The sequence below is a fragment of the Panthera onca genome, chromosome A3 (genome assembly GCF_046562875.1).
Source record: "Panthera onca isolate mPanOnc1 chromosome A3, mPanOnc1 haplotype 2, whole genome shotgun sequence".
Lineage (NCBI taxonomy): Eukaryota > Metazoa > Chordata > Mammalia > Carnivora > Felidae > Panthera > Panthera onca.
Window position 1 is genome coordinate 22,687,260 of NC_138341.1, and position 27,471 is coordinate 22,714,730.

General features: G+C 42.2%; 1 protein-coding gene across 7 annotated transcripts in view; it reads left to right on the forward strand.

Annotated features, from left to right (window-relative positions):
• The window catches only part of BABAM2 (BRISC and BRCA1 A complex member 2), a 399,928-nt gene that overhangs the window by 355,809 nt on the left and 16,648 nt on the right, over nucleotides 1–27,471 (forward strand). For all 7 annotated transcript variants that reach the window (XR_013554787.2, XR_013554788.2, XM_060651493.3 and 4 more), the window contains one exon: nucleotides 11,833–11,986. Coding sequence is in view for 5 of the 7 variants with exons in the window: in XM_060651493.3 (XP_060507476.2) it covers nucleotides 11,833–11,986 (154 nt within the window). In the remaining 2 variants the exon portion in view is untranslated. The remainder of the gene's footprint in view (nucleotides 1–11,832; nucleotides 11,987–27,471) is intronic.

A 27,471-nucleotide genomic window follows, 5' to 3' on the forward strand; every position in this document is an offset into this window, starting at 1 on the left:
ATATGCTTGTCTTCCTTAGGTAACATGGCTCTAGTACCTTTGCTTGAAAATTACCTTATTCCTTTAAGTTTGAATGTACTGTCCAAGCAACTCACTTGAGGTCTTGCCTCCACATGATCACCTCTGTTTACATAGTTCCTCTCTTTGAAGTCATTAGATAGGAGAATAGGACCACTTAAAAACATCATTTTAGATGTTTTAGATGGCAATCATACCTTCTTCTCAGATGAAATTCCTAATTAGAACTGCTATCAAGGAAGAATTTGTTTCCGTTCCCCTACTGTCTCCCCCACCAATTCTCACAGAAGAAATAATGACCTAGGAGCTGGGCCCAAAACGATAACCACTAAACAAAAACTTGGAAATTCACAGACCAAATATAATCTCTAAATATATGAAGACTGGTTATATTTCTGATCTTTTTTTTTTTTCCTTTTTTTTCTTTTCCCCAAAGAGCAAAACCACTCATGAATAGTTTAGCAAGAAAATAAAAAAGCCTTTAACTTACAGGAAGCACCTATGAGAATAAAGAGTATCCAAGCACAAAAGAAAACCGTCTGGCCAAGTTTTCTTCAGGCTTCCTCCCTCTTTCTTCCCTCTTTCGCTGTTCTCTGGTCCGTGGTCAACTTTTGCTGCAAAACCCCATTTGACCTTAGATTCTCCAGATTTTTTTTTTTTTTTTGAAGGAAGGAGATTGTGGAATTCAAAATGAAGAGTTCCTAAGGACTCCTGAATTTGCCTCAAATATAAATAGTGGCAGAACTAAGTTGGAAGCTTACCTGAAAGAATTTGGCTACTTTTAATCTATAGGTTGTATTTTCTCAGCTGAAAGTCCAGTTGGAAAAGGAATTCTATAGACTCAGGTTTGTTTGGTTTTTTTTAATTGCTTCTAAGGAAAAGGTGAGTAATCATAGGTCTCATTTATGGATGTCTTCTATGTGGCAAGTATTCCGTATATATTTATTATATCATGTAAACCACTCAAAAGTCTTGCAAGGTAGGTATTATCCCATTTTAAAGATCAGGAAACCTAGGCTCAGGGAGTTCAGTAAATTGCCTGAGGGCACCCATGGTGTAACTGGGAAAGTAGAAATCAAGCCCAGATCTGTCAAATTCCAAAGATCGTATACTTTCCTGTTCTCGATTCCTTTTAGGCTCCAACCTGTATTTATCAAGCGCTTCCTATGTGCCAGCTGCTGTGCTGCATGCTTTATTTCCAACCCAGAGGTTAGAGTTTTTCTTGTTTGGTAGATAAGGAGAGAGGCTCGGAGGGACCAGTTAATATGCCAAAATTGTACAGCTACTAATAGAGGCTGGTTCACCACATACAGAACACGTGCCTTCTTCACCTGAACCTTCAACTTCACCTAGATAAGCAATTTCCTGTCCTTCTCACCAGACAGAACTGAACCAACAGCAACCCAAGAATGCAGTGGCTTATGTTTGAACATTTCCAGGGAAAATACCCCATAGCACCAAATCTAGCGGGTCAGACATTCTCCTGTAATTTTAACATCCTAGCACAATATAAATCTGTAGTGGAGAATGCTGGGAAAGTGCAATACACAAATAAAAATAGGCAAGTGGAGGTTTCTGTAGAGCAGAATGACATGGTGACCCAAGCTTCTGCCCCATCTTACAAGGAAGCACATAGTCACTCTTGAGGGGCATGGTTTCCAACATGGTCAGATATTTGACTTCAACTATTCCCATCCCAATCTTAAATCCAGTACCAAATCTTAGGCCCTACTGTATGGATTGTCCATATAGGAAGTCAGAGTTGTTTGAGAGAAAATGGAGGACTCCCATAAATGGCCAATAGTCCATTACCATCAGCCTTTTCCTTCAGAGCCTCCTGTGACTATAAAGGATGCACAAGTAAGTTTTAAGAGGTTTTATAAAGAGGAATCAATCCCCATACTGAGGAGTACATGACAGCTCTCTTCTAAGAAGAAATAAAATTTATTCTTGATTTGTGTATTATACTCTCCATTCTGGAGGATTTATACTATGCTGGGGGTACTTATTATTTTTTTTTATTATTTATTTTTGAGAAAGAGAGCGTGAGCAGGGGAGGGCAGAGAGAGAAGGAGACACAGAATTCCAAGCAGGCTCCGAACTGTCAGCACCAAGCCTGACGTGGGGCTTGAACTCACGAACTGTGAGTTCATGACCCGAGCCCAAGTCGGATGCCTAACCGCCTGAGCCACCCAGGCCCTCCTATGCTGGGGTTATTTAAATTATGGGAAAACTTCTGACCCACTGGCATGGGTGGTATGGGATATTTCCCCTAGGAATGTTCAAGGCTAACACTGCTCATAGAAAAGTGTCCACACTTCTTTGCTTTGTGTTTACAACTCTCCACAGCTTGCCATCTTGATCCAGAGCCCCTCTGCACCGGCATGCTGTCCTCCAGGCCTGTCTTCCCTTTACCCTGACCACCCCTCATTCCCTCACTCTTCTCTGTTCTGACTGCTCAATACTGTTCCCTCTGCCTGGCATCCCCTCAGTTCCCCCTCCCAGTCAAAATCCCCCTGCTGCACCTGCCTGTCAGAATCCCACTTGTCTTTCAAGGCCCTGCCCATCTACTAAGCCTTCTGGAATAGAGCTTCTCTTTCCAACACATACCCCATGGTGGTTACTACCTCTACTATAGCTCTCATCACCATCTCCCTTCCTGAGAACAGTGAGAGTCAAGGGCATGCTGCCACTGTCACAAGGAGGACCCAGCTTTGGTCACCGTGGCCTCCCAGAGCTGGCTCATAGTAAATGCTCCAGAAATTCCTGTCAAATTGGATACTTGTTGCTGTTTTCTCTAGAGTATAAAGCTCATAATTAGATCCTTTAAGAAAACGAGATTAGGGGCGCGTGGGTGGCTCAGTCAGTTGAGCATCTGACTCTTGATTTTGGTTCAGGTCATGATCTCACAGTTCATGGGTTTGAGCCCTGGGTCGGGCTTTGGGCTCACAGTGCCTAGCCTGCTTGGGATTCTCCCTCTCTCTCTGCTCCTCCCCCATATTCTCTCTGGCTTTGGCTTTTTTATAAAATAAAATAAGATGAGGTTAGTTTCAGACTTTTTTTTCCTTCATAAAACTACATGAGTCATCCGCTGTGGCACAGTCACAGTACTTGCAGATTTGTACCTGGCAGCATGTTCCGATTTTTCAAGACTGGAACTTAAACTGACCAGTGTCAGTCCCTCTACTTTAACTATTTTAAATGTATCCTTTTTCTTCTAATCATCTACATTTGGTACTGTGTCCGTGAGTTTTTAAAATTAAAACCTTACAGGGGTGCCTGGGTGGCTCAGTCAGTTAAACGTCCAACTTCGGCTTAGTCTTGCTCACGGTTTATGAGTTCAAGCCCTGCGTCCGGCTCTGTGCCGACAGCTCAGAGCCTGGAGCCGGCTGCGGACTCTGTGTCTCCCTCTCTCTCTGCCCCTACCCCACTTGTGCATGCACGTGCACTCACTCTCTCTCTCTCCCTTGCTCTCTCTCTCTCAAAAATAAATAAACATAAAAAGGTTTTAAAAAATCTTTAAAATTAAAATTAATTTGCAATTAATTTTAAAATTAAAATTAAAACATCTTTAAAGACTTTGCCTAGTTTTTAAGTGCCAACACCTTTGCATTTGAGTACATTTTAACTTCTTTAAGGATTCTCTTCATCATATTCTTCCCTAATGTAGCCAGGTTTCTTTTTTAATCCTCCCAGGCCAGGAATTTATTGTGACTAAGTTCTTTTAAAGATAGAAGTTAAAACAGGGGCGCCTGGGTGGCTCAGTTGCACTCGCATCAGGCTCCCTGCTGTCAGTCAGCACAGAGCCTGTGTCAGATACTCTGCTGGCCTCCTCTGCCCCTCCCCTCTTCTCTCTCTCCCTCAAAATTAAATAAACATTTTAAAAAATTGAGAAAAAAAAAGTTAAAGCAGTATTAAATGCTACTTTTGATGTTCTCTGTTGCTTGATTTCTTTCTGCGTCTCATAAAAACATGTTTCCTTTTTTATACATCTAGTGCAATCAACATTTCTTCACTTTCATGATCTATGCCAGTCAGTCACTGGTTATGTATCAACTAACTACTGTGTCCAGCCCAGTGTTACATGTGTGGAGGATATAAAATAACAAGTACACTGAATTATTAGCAGGTCAGCTACAGCTCGATTACATGGCCACGGAGGATGGAGAAATCACTGAGGGACAGAGCAGGCAAGAAAGGCTTCCTGCAAGAAGGTGGGGACTTGGACTGTGTCACAGAAGCAAGAGATAGTTGAGGGATTGAACAAGGAGCCAGGCCTGAGAAAATGGTTTTTTTTTTCTTAATGTTTATTTTTGAGAGAGAGAGAGAGAGAGAGAGAGAGAGACAGAGCATGAGCAGGGGAGGGGCAGAGAGAGGGGGAGATACAGAATCCGAAGCGGGCTCCAAGCTCTGAGCTGTCGGCACAGAGCCCGACATGGGGCTCGAGCTCACGAACTGCAAGATCATGACCTGAGCTGAAGTCGGACGCTTAAACCCACTGAGCCACCCAGGCGCCCCAAGGAAATGCTTTTCTGAATTGAATGTAAATGCTATAGGGTATTCCACTGAAGAACATAGGACAATGTATTGATCTAATCTCGTGTTGCTGGATACTTCACGTTTCCAATTTCTGCTACCACAAAGAATGCTGTAGCAAACTTTCTCCTATGTGCCTTCTTATGCACAGGTGATAATATTTTAGGAGTGGAATTGCTGAGTCTTGAAGTATGTACATCTTTACTTTTATTGTACAAGAGGTTATAGAAATTTATATTCTCATTCGTGAATGAGAATTCCCACCACCTTGACAACACTTGAGCATTGTTGGGTTTTAAAATGTTTGTCCATCTAATGGGTATGAAACGGGATCTCTTTGAGGTTTTAATTTGCAGTTCCCTTACATGCCCCTTTCCGGTACTTCAACAAGCATCTATTAAGAGTCTCTCCTATGTCACAACCTGTTCCGAATACTAGGAATACTGAGATAGCTAATCCCTGGCCCCTACCCTTAGCAGCTTAACAGTCTGAGCGATTCTTTCCTGGGGAGACCTATCAGAATCATTTAAGGTGCATTTTCGAAAATGAGAGGTCTGAGGCAGGGCTCACATAGCCGCACTATGTGATTCCACGGTGATGCCGATGCTTACTTCCAGTTCTGAACCTCTGATCTTGTGGGAGGAGAAGCCTACTGTATTTAGTCTGGGCTCGTCTGTGTGGGCAGGGTGAGAGAGCCCAGCTCTTCGCCGGCCAGCACTATGGCATCCCTTTCATCCTGAGGTTCTTCTTACAATTTTATGTGAATGTCTCACTGGGTGTTGGAATGATTCATTTGTATCTATAAAGTACCTCAAAAGCAAACGCTAAACAAAATATAAGCAGAGACCAGATTTCCTGTAACTCCCAACTATCTGGGACAGCCGTAAACCTGGAAGGAAACAAACACAGAAACAAAAGGAGGGGGAGATGCTCACTGAGCGGTGCTGGAGGAAGGCACCCCGGGACTCCACACCACATCACCTCCCTCCCGTTAGTGCAGCCCCTGCCCCGTGCCGCGTTCTGGTCTCAGGATGGATGGTCGGCTGGACCCGACTTTTCAGAGGCTGACACACACGTGGAATGAAGTAGACGAAGAAAGAGAAGAGGGAAGAGAGAGAGAGGACATTGAGAGTGGGCCTTGATGAGAAGTGGCAAAGGGGGAAAAAGGAAACAAAGTAGAGACAGTTTGCGATCAGGGGGCAGAGAGCATGTCATAGTGCGGTAGTCCTGGGGGCCTCCGTGTGCCGCTCTAAGAGCACATCACCTCTTACCAGTGGACAGTTGAGGAGGCGTGGCCCTTGTGTAGGAGGCATTGGGAAAGGGCAAACTAAATCTTCCTTAACCCTGGAGGCCGTCATGTGTAATGGGTTTTTGGTGTGTTTTCTGTCATCAAGAAAAGGCTAACCTATTTTCAGTGTACTATACACTGGGATGTGAAGGTATGTGCAAGGTTTAGAAGGTTTCATTCATCAAAGTAGTTAAAACTTAAGCACTGTGAACATTTCTGCTCTAGTTAGAAATTTTGCATATACGGGACAGTGTATAAAGCCAGATTGAAAACAAAACAAAGAAGGAAGGGGAAGGGAATTCATATTTATTTATTACCCGCCCTGTTTTTGTCCAGTCCTGTCAGCAGTGCTGAGCTAAAAATTATCCTCATTTTGCAGATGAGAACATCAGGATTTACAGAGCTAAAGTATTTTGCCTATGGCCTCACCACTAATAAATGGTGGGGCTAGGAATTAAACCCATTTTTATCTGACTCCAGAGGCTGTGCTTTTTTCCACCATACCATGCTGTCCTCTACCGTATTAGAATGTTTAGAATTGACAGCAAAATTCAAGAATCTGCAGGCTTTATTTTGGTAAGATTAAAACCCCAAAAGTAATCTGTCTACCTGGTCAGATCTACAAAAGGCAATGAAAATTTGAAGGCAGTTCAACAAAATCTGGTAAGGCAGGGATGGTAAGCGGAGATACCGTTCTATTTTTAACGCCTTAAGTAGGGGGATACTTCTGAATTGGAAAACTTTGCTCTTATATTTCTTGTAGGCAAGTCCTTTGGATGTGTGGTGTTTCACTTTCTAGTGGTTAGATTCCATGTGTCTCAAGGGTTTTGTGTGTAGTTAGTAAGATGGTGTAAGTAAGGGGTGGTCCAGTAATAAAGGGCAGACTTCCCTAGGTGGTTGGTATGCTCACTGTGGGGGCAGCCTGGGAATGAGATGTGAGCAAAATGCTTTTAGGAAGAGTTGACCTCAAATGGAGTCATCGTTGGAGGGGGAGTTTTCAGCAAGTCGACATGGAGTTAAGACTCTCTGCTAATAAGGCTTCTAGGAACTGGAGAGTCTGCAGAGGACTGAAAATGGAAACACAACTGTAACCACCACGAAGCCAAGGCGTGAGTATCTTCCCTACTAACCCAAGGACACAGCAATATATCGTTTGGAAGGTTCGGCGAAATGAAGTAATGGCTGACTGGTGAATAAGGATGAAAATATCTGATGATGTGACTCCCAGAGAAGCAATTATGGTTAACCCCTCATTTGTTTGGCATTTTCAAGGATTGAACTGTCCCACATAACTGAATTTTCCTGACAACTAAAACTTTCCTATTTATGTGCCTTGAATGTTTTCAACCATGCTTGGTGGAAATACTTCTGAAATTGGTTATCCAATTATCCTGCCTTCTTGAACAGAAGCTGCAAGAAATAACATTTCTTTAGATGCCTCTGAGTGCAAGTCTGAGGAGACCCGATTAAAAGAAGTTTAAGTAGTTAGGACCTGTAACGGTCTCACATAGCAAGGGCTCCAGAGCTGGGCATTCCAGGGCTGATGAATTCAACAGCTCAGTGTTGCCAGGCTGACTTTCCCCTTATGGTCACAAGGTGGGGTGCACAGCTCCAAGCCTCGAGATCTCACATGATAAGATCTAGGCACGAATGCAACGGGGGCTTCTCCTTACACGTGTCTTTACTCAGAGAGGAAAATATTTCTCAGAAGACCCCTAGCTGACTTCCCCTTGGGCCTCATTGGCAGGACTGAGTCACATTTCTATGCCTTGGTCTCATGGAAGGCTGAGAGAGCAAATACCCAGCACTTTTGGGCTCTAGAGTGGGAGGAGGGCTCTGCCCATGGAGAATGGCTGTTGGTAGGGAACCAAGAGTGTCTGCCAGGTGGGGAGTGAACCAAGATGGGGAGTGAACGTCACTTACAGTATGGTAATAGCTTGAGGGATGGCTGGGCTTTTTGTTCTATGCTGAGTGGCCCCAGGCTGAGATTATTTTTTATTTTCTAAGTCTGTTTATATTTATTATTCTCTCTCCTTCCTTTGTGCCAGACTGCTAGTTATCATTACTTGCTATTAGTATACCTTGTCCTAATCTTGCCATAATTAGGGTTTTTTTTTTCTGGAAAGGTCATATAATCAAACTTGTTAGACCTATGCCTGAAATGTTCTGAGTGAGTATCTGGCAGCTGTCCTATGGATCCCATACATGGTGTGGCATCGCTTTGGCCGTTCAAGGTCATTCTTCCATCGTGGAGGTCTTTGGAGAAGTGACAGATTTCTAGAGAGGCTTAGGAATTCAGATGCAACTTTAGTGAAGTCATCTTATGTGAAAGGATGAGCACTTGGGGACACTTAACGCTTGTTTACTAGCGAAAGCGAAACTGCATCTGTCCCGTGTGAACCCCAGCATGGTTTGGAGAGAGGCAGCAAAAAATTTACTGATGCATATTCAGCTCCCCCTCCACGCCGCATGGCTGCCGGGCGCTTGGAGAACACCGCTAGCTCTGGGACTGTATGCAGTGGAGCTCATCACAGCAGTGACTATCCACCATGAAGCAAGCTGGTACAGAGCCTCATGGTGCCTTCCTGCGCTCTGGCAGGGGGTGCCCTGTGAATGAATCCTGTGAAATGCTCAGGTTGTACAGAATTGGAAGTGTTTGGCAGTGACTTGTTTCAACAAGTTCTTGAAGAAAGCAATGCTTTGGAAAGTGGTTATTGACATTATACTGAACAAGCGAGGGCCATCCTTTCCGTGGTTAGAGAGCTGACCAAAATTCAGTCTCTGTATACGGGAAGAAGGAAATAGGCAGCAGTTGTCCAACTAATCCTGACGAGTAACTGAACCAAATGGAGGGGTTCTACCCTGGGAATCAAACTTGAGCCGGTAGGTGGGTTGGGTTCAAAGGAAGCCAATAGTTAAAATATTCAATTCCGATATAGCCAATATGAGCCCAAACTGCATAGAGCCCTGGGAGTACCTTCAGAACAAGTTAGCTGTGCAAAGGCTTGCCGTCATTATTTTACTATGCGTCAGAAAATCACGAGTGAGGGGTGCCTGCCTGGCTCAGTCAGTAGAGCATGTGACTCTTGATCTCAGGGTTGTGAGTTCAAGCCCCACGTTGGGTGCGGAGATTACTTAAACGTGAAATCTTTTTAAAAAATCATGAGTTAGCCTATAGGCAAGTGTTAAGTGAGAAGAACATTTGGAGATAAGGAAAACAAACTTTGTTGTGTTTTTTTAAAATTTTGACTAATTTGTACCATCCAAAACATTCTTTCAAGAAAAATGCAAAGCATTTTCATAAATATTTTAGTTATTAACTCCTTATGCATAGAACATTTTCAAAGAATCCATCCTTTTATTGATTCCTGACCGATACAGACAGGGTATGGTTTAGTTCAGTTGAGCAAGATAATTATATTTTTTGAATTTTATTTTCTCATGTGGATTACCGATTTTATGTCTCAAGTACTCTGACCATTCCTGCTTCACTGTTCATCTAGCTACTGTGTTCAGATTTTAATATTGGCTTCAACTATACTTTTTTAGAAAAAGCTCCATGGAGAAATAATCATGCAATCAGTGTTGTTTTTTCTGGGAATCGCGGTACATATCAGCATATAGCTGGCTGGAAATTTTTTTTTTTTTTTAAATCAGAACAATTCACTTGCCTGGGTAAATAAATTTACATTCACATTTTGAATTGTTTCTGATCTTAATTGGGCATTTAGGGGGTCAAAGTGGATGGTTCAGAACTAGGTGGGAAAATCATTTTTCAGCATGTCAAAATACCAGCAACTCATTTTCTACAAAACAAAATAACAGGAACAAAAAATATAACGTTTTCCAAAGCCCAGTAAGCTGATAGCTTGACAATCATGAAGCCTGTGGTATTCTCTGTATTACTTTGATACGAAATATGACTATACTTACTTTAAATTGGTAAATTATTGCCATTGAATTCTGTTATTCAAAAATCACTGCATTTTTTAAGGGAAGCTCATGCATGTTAAATACTTTTCACCGGTGCTGTTGGTGATTGCTTTGGGGGTTAATGTGAATCTCGTTTTATACTTGGAAATGTATATGTAATATAAACAATTGAAGCCAAATTAAAGTATGTGTAAATAGGCATGCTTTCTAAAATTAGAGGAGATGAAATGAGTAATCAGAAAAGATATAAACTTAATTTTAGAAAGCAATATTTATTCAAAATGACTGAAGATGTTACAAATCCTGCTTTGTAATATAAAGGGACTCAAAGGGGCTTTCTGAATCAAATTATTTTTAATTTAAGTTTGTTTTTCCTATTTTGTATTGTTTCCTATACGTTACTAAATCTCTGCTTTGGCACAAACAGGCATGTGCTGGCACCACACGGAGGCCCATGGAAAATGTGACTAACGAGTGGACATTCAAAGTCTTGCCACTTTTCTTGGGTTGTGGTGATTCATATGTAGAAACCCCCTGCAGCACTGAGTCAGAGTCAAATATATGCAGTGGTCTAAGACACTGAACAATTTTTTTTTTGTTTCTTGTTTTCTGGGTTTTTTAAAAAGTTTGCTGCAAACCTGACTTTTCCTTCATGAAATCATTTTGGATGCTTAGAGGGCCTAGCCCAAGTCAAATGTCACCCTACACCGCATGGTGACAGATGTGTAGCTATCTAGTATGTATTTTCTTTTCATATATTTGCCTCGTGTAGCCAAAAAGATGAATCTTGTACGTTCTTCACAGTAGAGACTTCAGAGAATGGTAACCGTGACACAATGAATGTGTTGTGAGCAGGTTGCACCAGTATCATTAAGAGCAGGAGGCAATGGGAATTGCCTCCCATTAGAGAGAGCTCAGGATTTACACCATGGGACTAGATTCCAGCCCCACCTCCACCTAGCTGGGGCATGAGCAAGTTAATAAACCTCTTGGAGTCTCAAGTTTGTCTGTCTGCTAAATGCACATGGTAAAAATAATGTCTCCTTCATGGAATTATAACTATCAAATGAGATAAAGTATATAAAAGTACTCTGTAAAGCTAGGAAATTCTATACACATTTTTTCTCATTATCGTATTTTCGTAAATTGATGTCCCTGTCTGTTCTTTGCCCTAGAAGTGGTAACATTCATACAAATACACATTATATGCCTTGAGGAATGTGCTGCTGAAACAGTCTGTGTTTATAATGTTGCTTTGCCTCAAACTAAAAAGGAGTCATTTTATTTTTAAAAATTGAGTTAAAGGACCCTAAAATGAACAGACAAAGCACATAATACTTGTTAGCAGCAAACACTGGAATCAGGCTACCCTCAGTAGACATATGCAGTGTTCAGATTAGTCCCTGTTGGCGTTCCATTAAGGAGCCCCCACTGGTTTAGGAACTATATGTGGTAACACATCTGGAGATGCTTCAAACTGCTGAGTAGCAGAATTCACTGCTTGATTGGAAGTAAAGTGATAACTTTATTTTTTCTGGTAGTCCAGTGGCCATATCCTATAAAATATAAAGATTATCACCTGCCCCTCCTGCTCCCCATTCCAAATCCATTTTTTAAGGACAGCCTCCATCCCACCCCCTCCATCAAATTCTAGATGAGGAAGATACTGCCTGACCTTTGAAGAGTTTGTGATTTAATAGAGACTTTAAAAAAAAATAATCAACTAACTTCCCTACTAAATACTGGACAAGGTAAATGCCATAGGAGGAATTCACATGGCTGGGAGTGCCCAGCTTCTGTGACCATTTCATAGCAGCAGCCACACATCATGCCTCATATTGGTTAAATTTATTTTTATGTGTGATTTTCACTTATGTGCCTAGATTGTAAACTCCTTGAAGTCAGGGAAGGCACTTTGGTATTTCTTGGCCCCTCTCTCTATATGTTTTACCTAAATCTCAAACCGTTTGTAGTTCAGATAGAGTCCTGTACCCAACATTCAAGTTTAACCCATACGTTGAAACCATAACTTTTTTTCCTTTCTTTTGTCTTTGCAGTCGACCTGCCCCTGTTTTTCCCTCGAGACCAGCCGACTCTCACATTCCAGTCTGTCTATCACTTTACCAACAGTGGACAGCTTTATTCCCAGGCCCAAAAAAATTATCCATACAGCCCCAGATGGGATGGAAATGAGATGGCCAAAAGAGCAAAGTAAGTGAATCCGTTGCTATTTCCTATAAATAGGAGCATTTTGTTTATCTAGTCCAGGGGTTGGCAAACCATTGCTTACAGGCTAAATCCCGTCCTATGCCTGTTTTTGTAAATAAAGTTTTATTGAAACATTGCCATGCCCCTTTCTTTACTTATTTTGCATGGCTGTTTGCATGGCTGCTAACATAGCAGAGTGAGAAATTACAACAGATCACATAGGACCTGCAAAGCAAAAAGTATTTGCTATTTTTCCCTTTACAGGAAAAGTTTGCCAACCCCTTATCTAGCCTCATCAGGTAGATTGTTTTTCTTTTTTTAATGGGTTACAGGATGTTTCTGAAATCTGTCTGTTTAGATTGGAGAAAAAGTACTAGATAGGAGTTAGAATAGTGGATAAATGATGTCGATGATGAAAATGTTAGCAACTACTTTCATATATTTTTTTTTAAATGGAAAATTTCACCTGATGGTAAACAAATAGGATTTTTGCAGTGAATACATGAATCCAGTACTGAGTTTTTCACGTGGAACTGTAATATCTGAAGGAACAAAGTGATTATATACCTCATTGTGTCTCTACAGCCATTGCCCAAAATAGGGCCTGTGTGTTCCTCGACTCAATAAATGGCTACACAAATAGCTTCGAACTATTAGAATCCACAGGGATGGAAGTAGGTTGGAAATTCAATAGAGGTTGAAGTTAGCTAGAGTTTGGAGTTTAGGGATTTAAGTACTGCACATGAACCTATCTGTGGAAAACATTCACGAGTCATATGGAATACGTAAATGTAAAAGTATGTTGAGTGTCCCTTGTGGATAAGACTTCAGTGTCTGGAACCCCAGTCTTCTTGAACCATGGCCTCCTAGACTGAAGCAACAGTGGCTTAAAGTCATAGTTTCCAAGAATCAATTATGGTTAGAGTGGCAGGTGGCTATTACTTTATCACTCACTCTGAACCACCATATGATCATACCTGTGAGCCCAGCTGAAGGATGATGAAATTCACAGAATCACACAAATGAAGAATACTTATTAAGCATCCTTTTCCTTCACTCCTTCTCTGTTTATTGAGCATCCCCCATGGCAGTGGGCTCCATGCTGGGGATACAGCGATAAACAAATTGAAAGTTGTCCACGTCTTCATGGAATTTGTAGCCCAGCAGGAGAGACCAAAGTCTTTATCATACCAGACTTCTGACAGTTTTAAGTACTGACAAAACCTGGCCTTCCAGACCTAGAATGTTCTCGATTAGTAGGACTTGTTGCTCTTGCTTCCCCTCCCTGACACCCTCCCCAGGGTGCCTACTGGCATCCCCTGTACTTTCTGTAGTACAAAGCCTCCACCTAATCAGGATTGGGGCTCTGTTAAATAATGACAGGGCTGCTTTCTGTAGAAACACACACCTTCCCAGACTCATGTGGAATCCAGAATTGTTGTTATCTGAAACTTCAGTGTGCCCTTTCTCCCTGTATTTTCCCTTTTTATCCATGATGTCCAAGTCTGAAATTGTGTTTAAGGAAAACAACAGACATAATCAAATGTACCTAAGAACAATCATTGAGACTTTGGTATCTTGAAATAGACTTGAAGAAAGGGATTAAAAAGTAAGCTTTATGTTTGAGGTATTGCAGTTGTTTAATTGTCTGGGCTTTCCCTGTGTATATACAAGATCTGCCCTTAGATGATGGGCTGTTATTTGTGGTACGTGCTATGGACTCTGAACCAGACATGTCCTTGTGGTTTCCATGGCAAAGCTGTGTGTGTGTGTGTGTGTGTGTGTGTGTGTGTGTGTGTGTGTCTGAACTAGACCTTTTAGCATGTATGAATTGAGTCTTTAAGGAGTTGCAGACCACGAGCCTATGATTTCAGTATAGGAATATCGTAAGTGAAGCCTGTTTATCTTAACAGATTGGTTCAGAGATGCAAGAGACATTTGCTTTATGTTAACACCAGTCTAAAGAAAACATCTGAAGTAACATTAAAAAAATCTGCTTTCTACTGTAGGGAAGATGGATTCATTTTAAATGTAATAAAAGAGAAAGCCAGCCACTCATCCTAGGAAGAAGAAATAGTTTAAAAGCTCGCTTCTTAAATTGAAGTGAGTAACTTTCCTGGGTTGTGTCACAAAGGCAGGTAATGGATAAACACAATCAGAGAACTGTCCGTGCAGGATAGGCTTAAGATTGCTGGAGAAGGTTGGAGAGAAAGGACAGAAAGAGAGAAAGGTCAACTGTAGCATTCCTTCCACGCCCTGTTTCTTTGTCCTCTGAAAATATTGTATGTGCTCAGTGCGTAAAAGGCTATAATTCACTTGGAGAGCTCTGCCCATGACATAAACACTCTCACGGTTTATGAACAGCAGTAGAGCTCTCTGAGTGGAGTCAGCTGTTTATTCCCTCCTGTAGAGCAAAGTTCTAAACATGTGAACTCAGAAAGGACGCTTTCTGGCACTGATCCGAGCTTTTCCTATGACACGTGCTTCTTGCGCATGGCTGTCCGGCAAATTCTGTCCTCACAAGAAAAATGCCCTCTAATGACGGCGCACAGGCTCTGGGGTCACACATGCCCAGCTCCTATCACAGGTTCTAATCGAATAAGCTCTGCGGCCTTGGGCAGGGCCATTAATCTTTCTGAACTTCATCCTGTAAAACACGACTGTACTCCTCCCTATTGGATGGACCTGATATGAAGGGTCAGTCAACGAGTGGACATATGAAAGACTCTTGTGTTTAGCTTCTGCTTTGTTCCACTGGTGCCTTTGCTCACCCCTTCCCCTCGCCCTCTTTCTGCTCCTTCAGATCCTTCAGTGTTCTTCCCTGTGGTTTTCCCCGTCCATGCTAATACACAGGCAGCTTCTTCCACTCTTCCTAGTCTCAGTTGACTGTTGGTCATGTACAGATCTTCCTTAACTTACGAAAGGGTCATGTCCCTATAAACCCATCGTTATAGTTGAAAATATCATTCGTAAATAGAAAATGCATTTACTACGCCTAACCTACCCAACATCCTAGCTTAGCCCTGCACTTCCTTCAATGTGCTCAGGACACTTATATTAGCCACGGTTGGGCAAAATCATTGAACGCAAAGCTTATTTCATAATATAGTGTTGAATATATCACATAATTTACTGAATACTGTACTGAAAGTGAAAGACAATATGGTTGTGTGAGTACAGAATGCTCGTATAAGTGTATCAGTTGTTCACCTTCGTGATCGAGGGGTGGACTTGGTGCTACAGCTCACTGCCTCTGCCCAGCATCACAAGAATCCTACCACCTGTCACTAGCCTGGGAAGAGATCAAAATTCAGAACTCAAAAGTACGGTTTCTACTGAATGCATGTTGCTTTTGCACCATCGTAAAGTCAAAAGATTGTTAAGTGGAACCATTGTAAGATTGTAAGTGGACCAGGTGTACTGCTGTGAAATCTCTTTTGTATTATCCTTTGATTTTTCACATCTTTATATTGTTTCCTTTCCTTAAATTGTGAGTTCTTTGAAGGCAGGGGCTTTGCATATATATCTTTTGAAAGATATTTATTGCAGTGTAATTTACATACGGTGTCATGTACATGCAACAAAGTGGACAGGTTTAAGACTGTCTTTTGATGGAGTTTTGACAAAGTTACCTTCTATCCTTTCCAATTAGTCTCCTCATCGCCGGGACAGACACTGTCTGATTTCTATCACGTCTTAGTTTTTTCTTTTCTAGATACTTCTTATAAATGGAATAGTACAGATCATACTCTTTTGTGTGTTTTTTTGTATTTAGCATAATTATTTTAAAATTATCGGTTATCGCATTCCTTTTTTACTGCTGAGGAATTTCCATTATAGAAATATATCATAATTTGTTAATCCATTCGTCTGCATATATATATTTGGGTTGTTTCCAGTTTGGGGACTTTATGAATTAAGCTGCTAAAGAACATTCTTATATAAGCCTTTTTCATAGACATATGGTTTCAATTCTTGAGTAAATAACTGGGATTGGGAGTATGTGTATGACTAACTTTATAAGAAACTGACAAATTTTTTATGAAGTCTTTATACCACTTTACACTCCCATGGGCAATATACAGGGTTCCATTTGTTCCATATCCTCTCCAACACTTGGTATTGTCAGTCTTTTTAATTTTAGCTATTCCAGAGGGGATGAAATGAGATTTCATTGTGTTTTTTTAATCTTGATTTCCTGATGATTAATGATGTTGATCATCTTTTCATGTGCTTATTGGTATGCCTTCTTTTAAGTAGCATCTGTTCAAATTTTGCCTATATTTAATTGGGTTGGTGGTCTTTTTATTATTGAGTTTTAGGAGGTATTTATGTATTTGTCAGATTTATGTATTACAAGTATTTTCTCCCAATCTGTAGCTTGCCTTTTCATTTTCTTAATGATGTCTTTTGACGACAAGAAAGGTTTTATTTTTAATGAAATTTATTTTATTAGCGTTTTCTTTTTATGTTAATGCTTTTCGTAGCCTCATAATTATTTGTCTACCACGAGGTCATGAAGAGATTCTTCAACATTTTTTTCTTAGAAGCTTTCATTTTGGCTTGATATTGAGGTCTCTGATCCATCCCATCTCAAATTAAGTTCTGTGTATGGTATGAGGTAAAGGCTGAAGTCGATTGTTTATATATATCCAGGTATTCCAGCAACATGTGTTGAAAAAAACTTTTCTCTATTGAATCACCTTCATGCTTTTGTCAAAATAAATTGACTACATATGAGTGGGTCTATTTCTGGATACTCTGTTCTGTTTCATTGGTCTGTTTTTCTGTTTGGATACCAATACCAATATTTCTTAAAGTCAGGAAACGTAAATTCTTCAACTTTGTTCCTTTCGAAGGTTGTTTTGGCTATTCTGGGTTCTTTGCATTTCCACATACATTTTAAAATTAGTTTGCCAATTCCAACTCCATTTTCCCCTCAAAAAAAAAAAAAAAAAAAAAAAAAAACACCCCACTGAGATTTTGGTTGAGATGGTGTTAAATCTGTAGATCAACCAGGGGAAAATTGGCATTTTAGCAATATTGAATCTTCCAGTCAATGAATAGCGTTTTATTTAGGTCTTTAATTTTTCTGAAGAGTGTTTTGAGATTTCAGTGTAGAAAGCTTGTGTATTTTTTTAGTGATTTTACTTTTATTGCAAATGATAGTTTTTTTAGATTTTATTTCTGTCTTACTGTTAGTATATAGGAATACAAACAATTTTTCTGTGTTGACCTAGTGTCCTGTCACATTGCTAAATTCACAATTAGTACTAAATTCTAGTAGCTTTTTTGTAGTTTTCTTAGCATTTTTTACATAAACAATCATATCACTTCTTACAGCTTTACTTTTTATTTTCAATCTTTATAATTTTTATGGCTTTAAATTTCTTTTCCTTACCTAATTGCATTGGCTGGGATCTGTAGTTTAGTACACAGTGGTAAGATCAGATATCTGGCCTTATGTCTCCACATTAGGGTTGATGTTAGCAGTAAGTTTTATATAGATGTCTCTATCACACGAAGAAGTCCTCTTATATTCCCACTTTGCTAAGAGTTTTTATCATGAATGGGGTGTTGAATTCTGTAGAATGCTTTTTCTGTATCTATTGGCCTGATCCTATGGTTTTGCTTTATTCTATTAAAGTGATAAATTGCCTTAATTAGTTTTTGAATACTGGACCAACCTTGCATTCCAGGGGTAAATAAGCCTTCTCAGTCATGATATTTTATCCTTTTTTAGATTATTAGATTTGATTTGCTAACAGTGTGTTAAAATTTTTTACATGTTCGTGAGTGATACTGATTTGAAATTTCTTCTGTTGTCCTTGTCAGATTTTGATAAAAGCACCATGCTGGCTTCATAAAATGAACTGGCAATTTTTCCTTCCACCTTTGTTTGCTGAAAGAGTCTGTGTAGGTTTGGCACTGTTTTTTTTTAAAATGTTTGATAGTTTTATTTAGGGAAAGAAATTCAAAGAAATCCTTACTAAATACAGGGATATTCACCATTTTTTCTTGTGTTGGTTTTCGCAAGTAGTGTTTCCTTTAAGTAAGTTGTCTAAGTTGTTGAAATGATTGGCGTGAGATTGTTGATAATATTCCCTCATTTTTCTTTTAATATCTGTGGGCTCTAGTGATAGAACTTCTTTCAGTCCTTATAGTGAAAGTTTCTATTCTTTTCTCTCCCCTTTTCTTAGAACAGTCTAGCTAGGGATTTATCATTTTTACTGATCTTTACAAAGAAAGCTATTTATTTTATTAATCTATGCTTTTCTCTTGGTTACTTCTACTATTTATTTTCAGTTTAATTTGTTCTCCTTTTTCAAGCTTCTTAGGATGGAAGCTGAAGTCAAAGCTGTGCCTGCATATGCCATCCAGGCACCTTTGCCTGCCCTGTGGACCTCACCATTCTCAGTGCACCCTCACACACCTTCATGGGATCATCTCAGCAGCCCCGTGGTGGGGGGGGGAGGGGGGTACAGTGTAGAAATCCTCACTGTCCTTCATGCAGATAAAGAAACTTAGGCTCAGAGTGATTAAGTGTCTTTCCTGAGGGCACACAGCTAGCTTCTAATAGAGTCAGGGCTCAACACAGGGCCTCTGACTTTCTGTACATCTGTCCCCAGGCAGAGATACAGTTCCCCTTTCTCTTTACCACTTGTCTGACTCAACCCCCTCAGAGGCCTGGCACTTGAATAACATAAATACAGAGAGGAAATGCATGTGGCAGTTAAGAGCACTGACCCTGAAGTCAGGACAGCTGGGTTGAAACCTGTCTCTGCCACTCACTATCTGTGTGACTTTGGGCAAATTCATAATCTCCCTGAAGTCTGTCCCCTTATCTATTAAATGGGGAATCTATTTTTAGAGGGTGATTATGAGTATCAAATGGTATGTATGGTGTTCCATTATTAACTAAGAGATTACCACACACTTAACAACTTAGAACAGCACAAATTATTATCTCATAGTTTCTATGGATTAGGAGTCTGGTTCAACCTTCCTGGGTCTCTTTTCAGGGTCCCAAATGACTAAAGTCAAGGTGTTGGCTGGGGCTGCTTTCTCATCTGAGGCCCAGGGCCTCTTCCAAGCGCATTCAGGTTGTTGGCAGAGTTTAGTTCCTTGTGGTTGTAGGACTGAGGTGCTGGTTGCTTTACAGGCTGTCAGCTGGAGGCCATTTCCTGCCATGTGGCCCCTCCACATCATCAAGCCAGCAGTGGTGCATCAAATCCTGCTGTTTCTAATCTCTGACTTTGGTGTCACTGACTTCTAGACTCAGATCATTCAAAGGGTTCATTTGATTAGGTCAGTCCTACTGTTAATCTCCCTTTCTTAAAGTCATCTGTTTCATGTAGCATAACATGAAACCATAGAAATGAAATCCAACATTTTCATAGTCCTGGGGATTATTATACAAGGGGTGAGAAATCTCAGGGGCCATCTTAGAATTCTGCTTCCCACACAGGGTGGTGTAGGTGAGTTGTCCAGCGTAGGGTCTGGCACGTCGTGAGCATTCAGTCGATGTTCACTATTAATGTCACTATCCCTGGAGGGAAAAAGATTTTCAATTAAAGGATAGCAGAGTCAGCACTGCACCCAACTAAACAGTCCCCTGGCCTCAGTGACTTGGCCAGAGATTCTTAGGTTCTAGGCTGCCCCGTCTATGCACACCATCACCTATGGCTGTATCTTCTTGGTGCCAGCCAGACCAGCTTAGAAAGTTGGAAAAATCCATACTTCAGTTGTTTAATCTACATAAAACCAACTGTCACTTTAAAAAAAACAAACAAACTGAACTTACTAGTTACCTACATTGGTATCTTGTATACAGCTTTAGATCTGTCTAGATGAATGGATCAGATGATTTTTTTTTGTAATCCTTTCTAGTCTGATAAATCTGTGAGTAGATGGAGCGAGTTTTCCATGAGCTTCATTGTGTAAAACATCAGGTTGATTCTAGAGGCCTAAGTAGTATCTGAGAATAGGATTTAACCCCAAACCACTCACTGCAATGGCTTGTCACAAATAAAACCCGTTATATAAATGGAATCACTTAAAGAATATTTCAAAAAATAGCTTCTCAGTCAACACATGGGAGTAATTCATGAACCTCCTAAAAACATTTGTTGTTTCCCTTCTTGCCTCAAGGTCAGAGAGTTGTTATTTTCTTATTTAGAAACCTATCCAAATGGTCCCAAAGCAGTCCGTAATTCACCATATGTTCTTCGCCATGCACACTTTTATAATTTGTCATCCAGTTGTCTTTGCAGAATAATTTTCTCTTTCAAGGGTTTTTAAAAGATTGTACATTCTGGACTATTTCAGGAATCTTTCACTGTTAATACCTATATATTCCCAAAGACACAGTTTTCTCCAAACTTGTCATTAGCTGCCAAATGCTTCAATCAGTCTTGGGCATCCGTCCTCTAAATACACCCAATAAAAATAGATCTCCTCTCCTTGATTCAAGAGAAGGGGGTTAGATGTCCCCACCTGATTTGCTGCCCATCCCCACCCTTACTGTGGCTCGAGGCCCCTTCGGGTCCTTCAGATGCCATGGAACTCAGTGTGGAAACCCCAGTTCAAAGAGGTTAGTACATGGTGTGGTCGCAGGAGCCGTGAGGCCTGAGAATTCTTTGGGACTAGGGGAAGACTCAGGGAGGGGTGTTGGTGAAGTGTAAGTGGTTATAATGTCAGCCTGTTATATGTGTTTGTCTTTCCAGAAATTAATCACTTACTTCTTTGCTTCCTTGTGGGTAGCTCCTTAAGGCAGCTCAAATTGTGCTTTGTCCCTATTGAGATTTCATTGCAGAGTCAGGCCTCTCTCTGCAGTCCCCGTGCTTGGTCAGCTGGCCAGAGGGGCACCCTGACATGTGTGACACCCATCAGTGTTACGGAAAACCCTGATGGGGACATTGCCACCCTCCCTCTCCCTGGACCGCTACCTCCCCTTCTCCCCCCTACCTCCCTGGGCCCCATCCCTCCTCCTGTTTATAGCCATATTTCTGGAACCCCCCATCTGCACCCAAGGGTAGGGGGATGACCAGAAAGGTAAGGGTTGTGCCCAATTGTGATTGCTCACCCCCACAGCCCTTCTGCAAGGGGGAGCAGCTACAGAAGTGAGCCGCTCTGGGCCGAGTCATTGGCAGAAGGGAGGGCACCGAGGCAGGCAAAGCTACCAGGTTTGGCCTCTCAGGGTGCTGTGCCACAGTGATAGAACCTGCAGTTCCAGTGTTGCTATGATTCATGGGTTTTCTTTATTCTTTTATTTTGCCTTAAGTTCCCTTGGAAGAATTCCCTTTAAAAAATCCCAAACCCAGTCTCATCTTAGCTGAACTCCCCTCTGAAGAGAAGAGGGAATTTTCTGGTCCAGCCAGCACAGCTTGGGCCATCAGAGTGCCCTGGGAGGACAGGAACAGAACCAGGCTGGAACTGAGGAAGGCCGAGGTCCCCGAGCCTTCCCCTCACCCACATGCCCTGGGTTCCTGCGTGGGCAAGCACGCCTTTCCCTCCAGGGGTTTAGAAACGTAGACGCTGTGAAGAGAAAAGTAAAGCAAATAAATAACATGGAATTATTGGATCCTTGAACTCTCAGAGAGAATCATTTTGAAAAGTATCTTCAAGGGATTTGGTTTGTTTTTCCTTTCAGAAGAGAGAGCAACGGAGATGGAGAGGAATCCAGATCTGCCTGACGTCCAGGCATCCTCTCCAAATTGCGTAGGTCAGAGAGAACATGTTATTTATTAGAACCTGACATCTGTTGCTGTGAAATGATAAGCTCCCTTAAAAATCCTGGCCATCAATTACTGCTAATACAGCCCTCATCCCGACGGAGCTGTTTTACCATCCTTCCAGCCTTCACGAACCAGGCCGTACCAGGAACAGAGCAATTACAGCCCAGCTCAGCCTCCTTACTCCCCTCGGGCAGGACCCCTCAGGCCATCTTTTACAGGCCCTGCATCTGTGTCCCTGGCTTCTTTTGATTCCACTCTTTGGCCCTTCTGAGGTCTGCTTTAAGGACTGAACCCCACCCCACCCCCTTCGGATCCATCCTTCCATCCTGCTTTCTCAGTGGAAAACAGGGTTAGGGTTTACTTTCTGGTCTCATCGTGTAAGCCAGAAGAAACTGCACATGAGAAGAATAGCTGGAAGATCAGTACATCTTTGTCATGGACGTGAACTATGTTATACTGTCGAATGCTACCAAGCGTTCAGGCGAGGATTCTGATGATCCCACCCAGCCATTGTGAAAATCTGATAACCAAGGACAGCTACCTCCTCGTTTGTGAGTTATGGTCACATATTTTTCTTCCTTGGAAAAATAGATGTCTTACAGAGCTGAAAGCAGAGGATAGGAGAATTGGTTTGGGATTTTTATAGAATATCAAAGTAGAAACATACACTTAGCACTGGAAGCAGAGTTGCCTTTGAACTGTTGGAAGAAGAAATGTAACAGTAAGTAAAGACCATGCAAAAAAAGAGTGGCCTGGGAGCTAGGAGACCTGGGTCTGATCTGGGCACTCTCATCAGTTGCCCGTGTGATCTTGGGAAGGAAACTTCACCTTGGCCTCAGTACCCTCATCTAAAAGCACTGGGCTGGTAACTGATGGTCACCAAGTTCCAGTATATTTTTGGGATTTTAAGTGAAAATTGTATGTAAATTACGTGCTTAGCATACTTTTTTATTCATGTTGAGAAAATTCCACCTCTGTTGCCAGAGGTCAGACACAAATTGAAAACATTACTAAATGGAATTAAGTACGCTCTGTACGCGATGCCTTTTTCTACAACCCATATCTGGTATTTATAGAACACCTCAGTTGCAGAACATGCACGCATATGCCCTGAACACACACCCAGTAAAATACTTCTAGATGTAATACATTTTCAGATGTCAAGTTAAAGCAGCTTCTTGGGAATTAGGCCTGACTGTTCAGATGTGTATGTTGGTTTCTGACAGGTGCCGCCAGGGCCGCTCAGGGCTGTCACGTGTGATGTGGAGTCCAGCCAAGGCAGGAGGGCCAAGCTGCTTGTTTCTATCACTTCACATTAAGGCATGAGTTCTAGAAAAAAAAAAAAAGGAAGCAGCAAAGAACAGTCAGGACCATCCATTCTGGGCACATCGTTAATGACAAGCAGAGGCCTTGTTTCTTCAGAAGTGGGATTCTGTCTTGTCTGTTGTCAGATCATTCTGGACGGGGGCCACCTGTGAAAATAAGTCTCATGACTTGTTGAAGTAGCAGATTTATAGAGGTGAGCAGAAACAAGGAGCAGATATTGGGGCAGTCACCACTGCTCAGAGACTGGCAAAATTGCCAATATAGGGGAGCAAAGTTGAGCAGCCAAGCAGAAGTGTATCCAGGAAGGTAGGTGTGACAGTGGGGACCAGTCTCGGCACACAGAGCTTGGAAGGAACCTTAGAAACCATCTCGTACAACTAAGGTTGAGTACAGTAGGCATTAACCACTGTGCTGGGAATTAAATGAAATAATTGGTATAAAACGCTTGGCACAGCAGCGGGCATGGACTTGGCAGTTCAGTTCATCTTTCTCATTTCCCGGAAGCAGTTGTTCAAGACCATACAGTACCATGATTAGAACGCTGTGCCCCAAGCCACCTCTGACCTCTCACCTTTACTCAGTCTGTTTCCGGCTTCCTTGCTCACAGGAGCCATATAGTGACATCAAGGGCTGGAGGTTAGCATGCCTGCATGCACACACCCAGCCACCTGCCCTGTGTGTGGCCTGGCCTTCTTCCTCACGGCTCACTTGGGGGCTGAGGGATGCTGTGGCCATGGGGAAAGCCTAGGGTATTCTTTTTCTGGTTGTTTTTTTTTTTTTTTTTAAGGTTTACTTAGTTTTGAGAGAGAGAGAGAGAGAGACAGAGCGTGAGCAGGGGAGGGGCAGAGAGAGAGGGAGACACAGAATCCAAAGCAGGCTCCAGGCTCTGAGCTGTCAGCACAGAGCCCGATGTGGGGCCCAAACTCATGAACCATGAGATCATGACCTGAGCCGAAGTTGGACGCTTAAACCGACTGAGCCACCCAAGTGCTCCAGAAAGCCCAGGGTATTCTTGAGCAGAAATAGTTCTTCTGGGAGGATAAAGACCTGGCACTGAGTACCTTTGAGGGAACTAAATATTCCTGTGGCCAAACGTATCACGAGAATCAGTGGACGGAAGAAGAATGGGGGTGTCGTAATGGAGCGGGCCAAAGAATAGATGCTGCTTCTTGGCCTCCAAACTAGCAGGAAGGCTGCACATGGAGAAGAGGATGAAAAATTCCAGTGACTCTTATCTTCCCAGACAGACAGAACTGCTGGCACTTAGTCATGCCTAATGGAAAATGGAAGCCAAGAAAGCAGAAGCGAAGCCGGAGTGATCGAGGGTCGCCCTTAATCCAGAGTCGCTTCTGAGGAGAAAAAGGGGCGTGTCTCCTTGTGTGCCCTGGATGGTCAGGGCTGGGCTTCCGGGTAGAGATGCTGTGGCTGTCAGGAGAGCAGGCTTCAGAGTAGCCATGATTGTAAGAACCCAGCGTAACGGTGGTTTCTGCCGTTAAGTTACTGCTGGTACTTCATTTGGAAAACACTTAGGAGTTATATATATGACATACAGAGTATGTGCAAAGCACAAGAGACACACAACACACCCAGTTTGAAGAGCCCCAACTACAAAGCCTGCTGATCAATCTTGGAGCGGTTCATCACCAGTTGAGATTCCGTTCTGGCAGTGGGGCCACCCATGGCGTTAACTACTTAGCACACTGAGTATGAGTCAGGATTGCAAAGCAGGAAGCTCTGTCGCTCTTCTACAAATCAAAAATCAAAATTTAGGAGACCAGAATTTTCCATTATTGATCATTTTAAGGAGCACATCATCTTTAAATGGTCATTATTCCTGTCGTCCAAAAAAAGTGAAATTTACAAGAACATACATGTAAACGCATGACTGTTGTTGTCTCAGCATAAATGATAGCGGATCACGCAGTTTCTTCTGATCATCTTATAGATGAGGAGGAGGAGGAGGAGGAGGATAAATGTGTACTGGCTGCCTACACTGTACCAGCATAACTCCAAATGCTTCATATATGTTAATTCCTATACTTCTCTTAACAACCCTGTGAGATCAATACTGCCATTATACCTAGTTGATAGATTATGAAGGCTGTGTGCCTTATTGGGGAAAGGGAATTCATTGGTCTTCTAGGCTTCTCTCTTGGGTAGCATAGGCTTGCGCAGCAGGCTGTAGGCAGTGCCTTCAAGTCGCTTCCTGGGTAGAGATGTTAAATGTTGGCAGGTGTCCCTGTGTGTGTTTGGGGGTGGGAGTAGGGGTGATGTGGGGAAAGGTGTCTTGGACCAGTCTTCTCATATTCCCACCCTCTTTCTTCAGAACATTCTCGAGGACAGTTGGCAGAGTGAAGACCGCCTCCGTGGTCTGAGAACTTGTCTCACCAAATAAGAGCAAGCCCTCTTTTAGAGAGTTTTTCTTCCAGGAGCATTGCTAAAAGTGGGAACTTCAGCTGTCCCTTGTGGTGTGACTTGAGATGGCCATGGCAGGTGTGATGGTAACTGACCAAATACTCCCTGCTCTGGTGAGTCTGAGGACCACAGCATTGGAGCTGGAAGGCAATCCAGCTGCCTGGCTTTGAAAGTGAAGCAAAGAAGACCCAGGAAAGGAAGCCCAAGGTCACACAAATATTCAGAATTTGAGTCTAAACTTAAGTCTGGGTCTGTGCTCCTGGGCTCTTCAGGAATAATTTAGGGGATGTGAAATTCCCAGCAGACTTGTTTAGTTGAACATTTGCTCTGGGTACTTGATCACAGTCGTCTCCAGGTCTCCATCTGGCTGTGTGTCCTTTGGTGCTGCCATACCCAGCTTTATGCTTGACTCATTCTCTCCTTGAGGCAGAGTTTGTTAAGCCCCTAAGAGCAAGATCACCACTGGTAGGGAGTTAGTGGCACTATCTTAGGCCAGTTTGATCTTGGCCCTCCCTGTTGGTGCCTCCTTGCTGATCTCTTTGCCCCACCCTTGCCAAGTGTTCTGTGGTTGAGATGGAAAAATCCACCTTAGAGCAGATGGCTTTTAACCTCAGTTTCAGAAGAATAATTTGTCCACGGAACATGAGGTGAAATTTAAAACAACACAGGGCGTAGGTTTGAGCAGAACAGCACCCTTGGGCTTAAGAGTGACTTTGACCTATTCCTCCCAGACTAGAATGATTATCCAGCTGCCAGAGAGTTCTTAGAGGAATCACTTTATTAAATGGTGTCACTGGTGAAGTGGTATTAGCCCTAAGACCAGCTTTATCTGCACACTCTAAAAGCAAACCTGACCGTGCAGGCTGAGCTTGCCCACGTGGAAGCTGGGAGCAGCGATCATGGGATCTTCCACTCTTTTTATTTTCTTGTTCTTGCCACAACCTGTCATGAGACCAAGAAAACTTGTTTTGAAAATGCTTGACAGCCAAAACAACCTGTTCCCAAGCCCTGGACCAGAGGGTTTGCCCTCTCTGACCATTTATGTACTGTTAGAGGTTTGACTAGCTGCTGCCTGGAAAAAATGAATATGCTGTTTTCTTCTCGTATTGTTCACAGACAAGTGCCAGTGGCTTCACGGGTCCTTTTTTCCCTTTTTTTCCAGCCCTTCACCAGAGACATTTTAAAACTGTGCCTGAGTCTCACTGATGAATGAACCTTAGCAGCATATACTTATGAGGATATAACCAATGGTTACCTGTCTGCAAGCCGAGCTTGATATGTGGGTTGTGTTTCCCAGTCCTATTAGACTTTAACCTGTGATTTTCCACTTGCATCTTGGTCCTCTTTGGAGTTAAATGTGAGAGTCAGACTCTCCAGTTACCCCAGGGGCTAGTTTGTCCTTTCACACTGGTGACTCTAAGGCCTGCAGGAGCATCTCTGTTCCTCCCCACAAACCGTGCAGGTCTTGGTCTTTGATGGTCTTGGGTGGGTCCTGTGACTGTGAAGGAGTCACGTCACTCCTCCTCTGAAAATACAGGGGTGGGACTAGAACAAGAATTGGCAGACAACAGCCAGCTGCCTGTTTTTACAAATAAAGTTTTATTGGAACACAGCCATACCCATTCATTTACATATCGTCCGGGGCTCCTATCACTACAAGGGCAGAGGCAGATTGTAGAAACAGAGTATATGGCCTGCAAAACAAACTTTTTACTATCTGGCCCTTTACAGGAAAAGTTTGCTGGTCCCTGGACTAGATGATCTTTAGGGTTTTCAAATCCAACTCCCTATGACTTCTGAACTTGTGGCAGGCAGTGCTTTTATAGCATGAGCTGTTGAAGTAACCAATAAGGGTCTTAACTTTCTCTTCCCTGTAGTAGTTAAAAGCATGTTTTGAGATTGTTGAAATCTACAACAGGTGGGGACTTACTCTGTTTATTTTTACAGTTTATTTTGCTGTACGTCTGAGTTTGCTTATTGGTCTGATGTCTCTGGCACCCATGGTGTTCA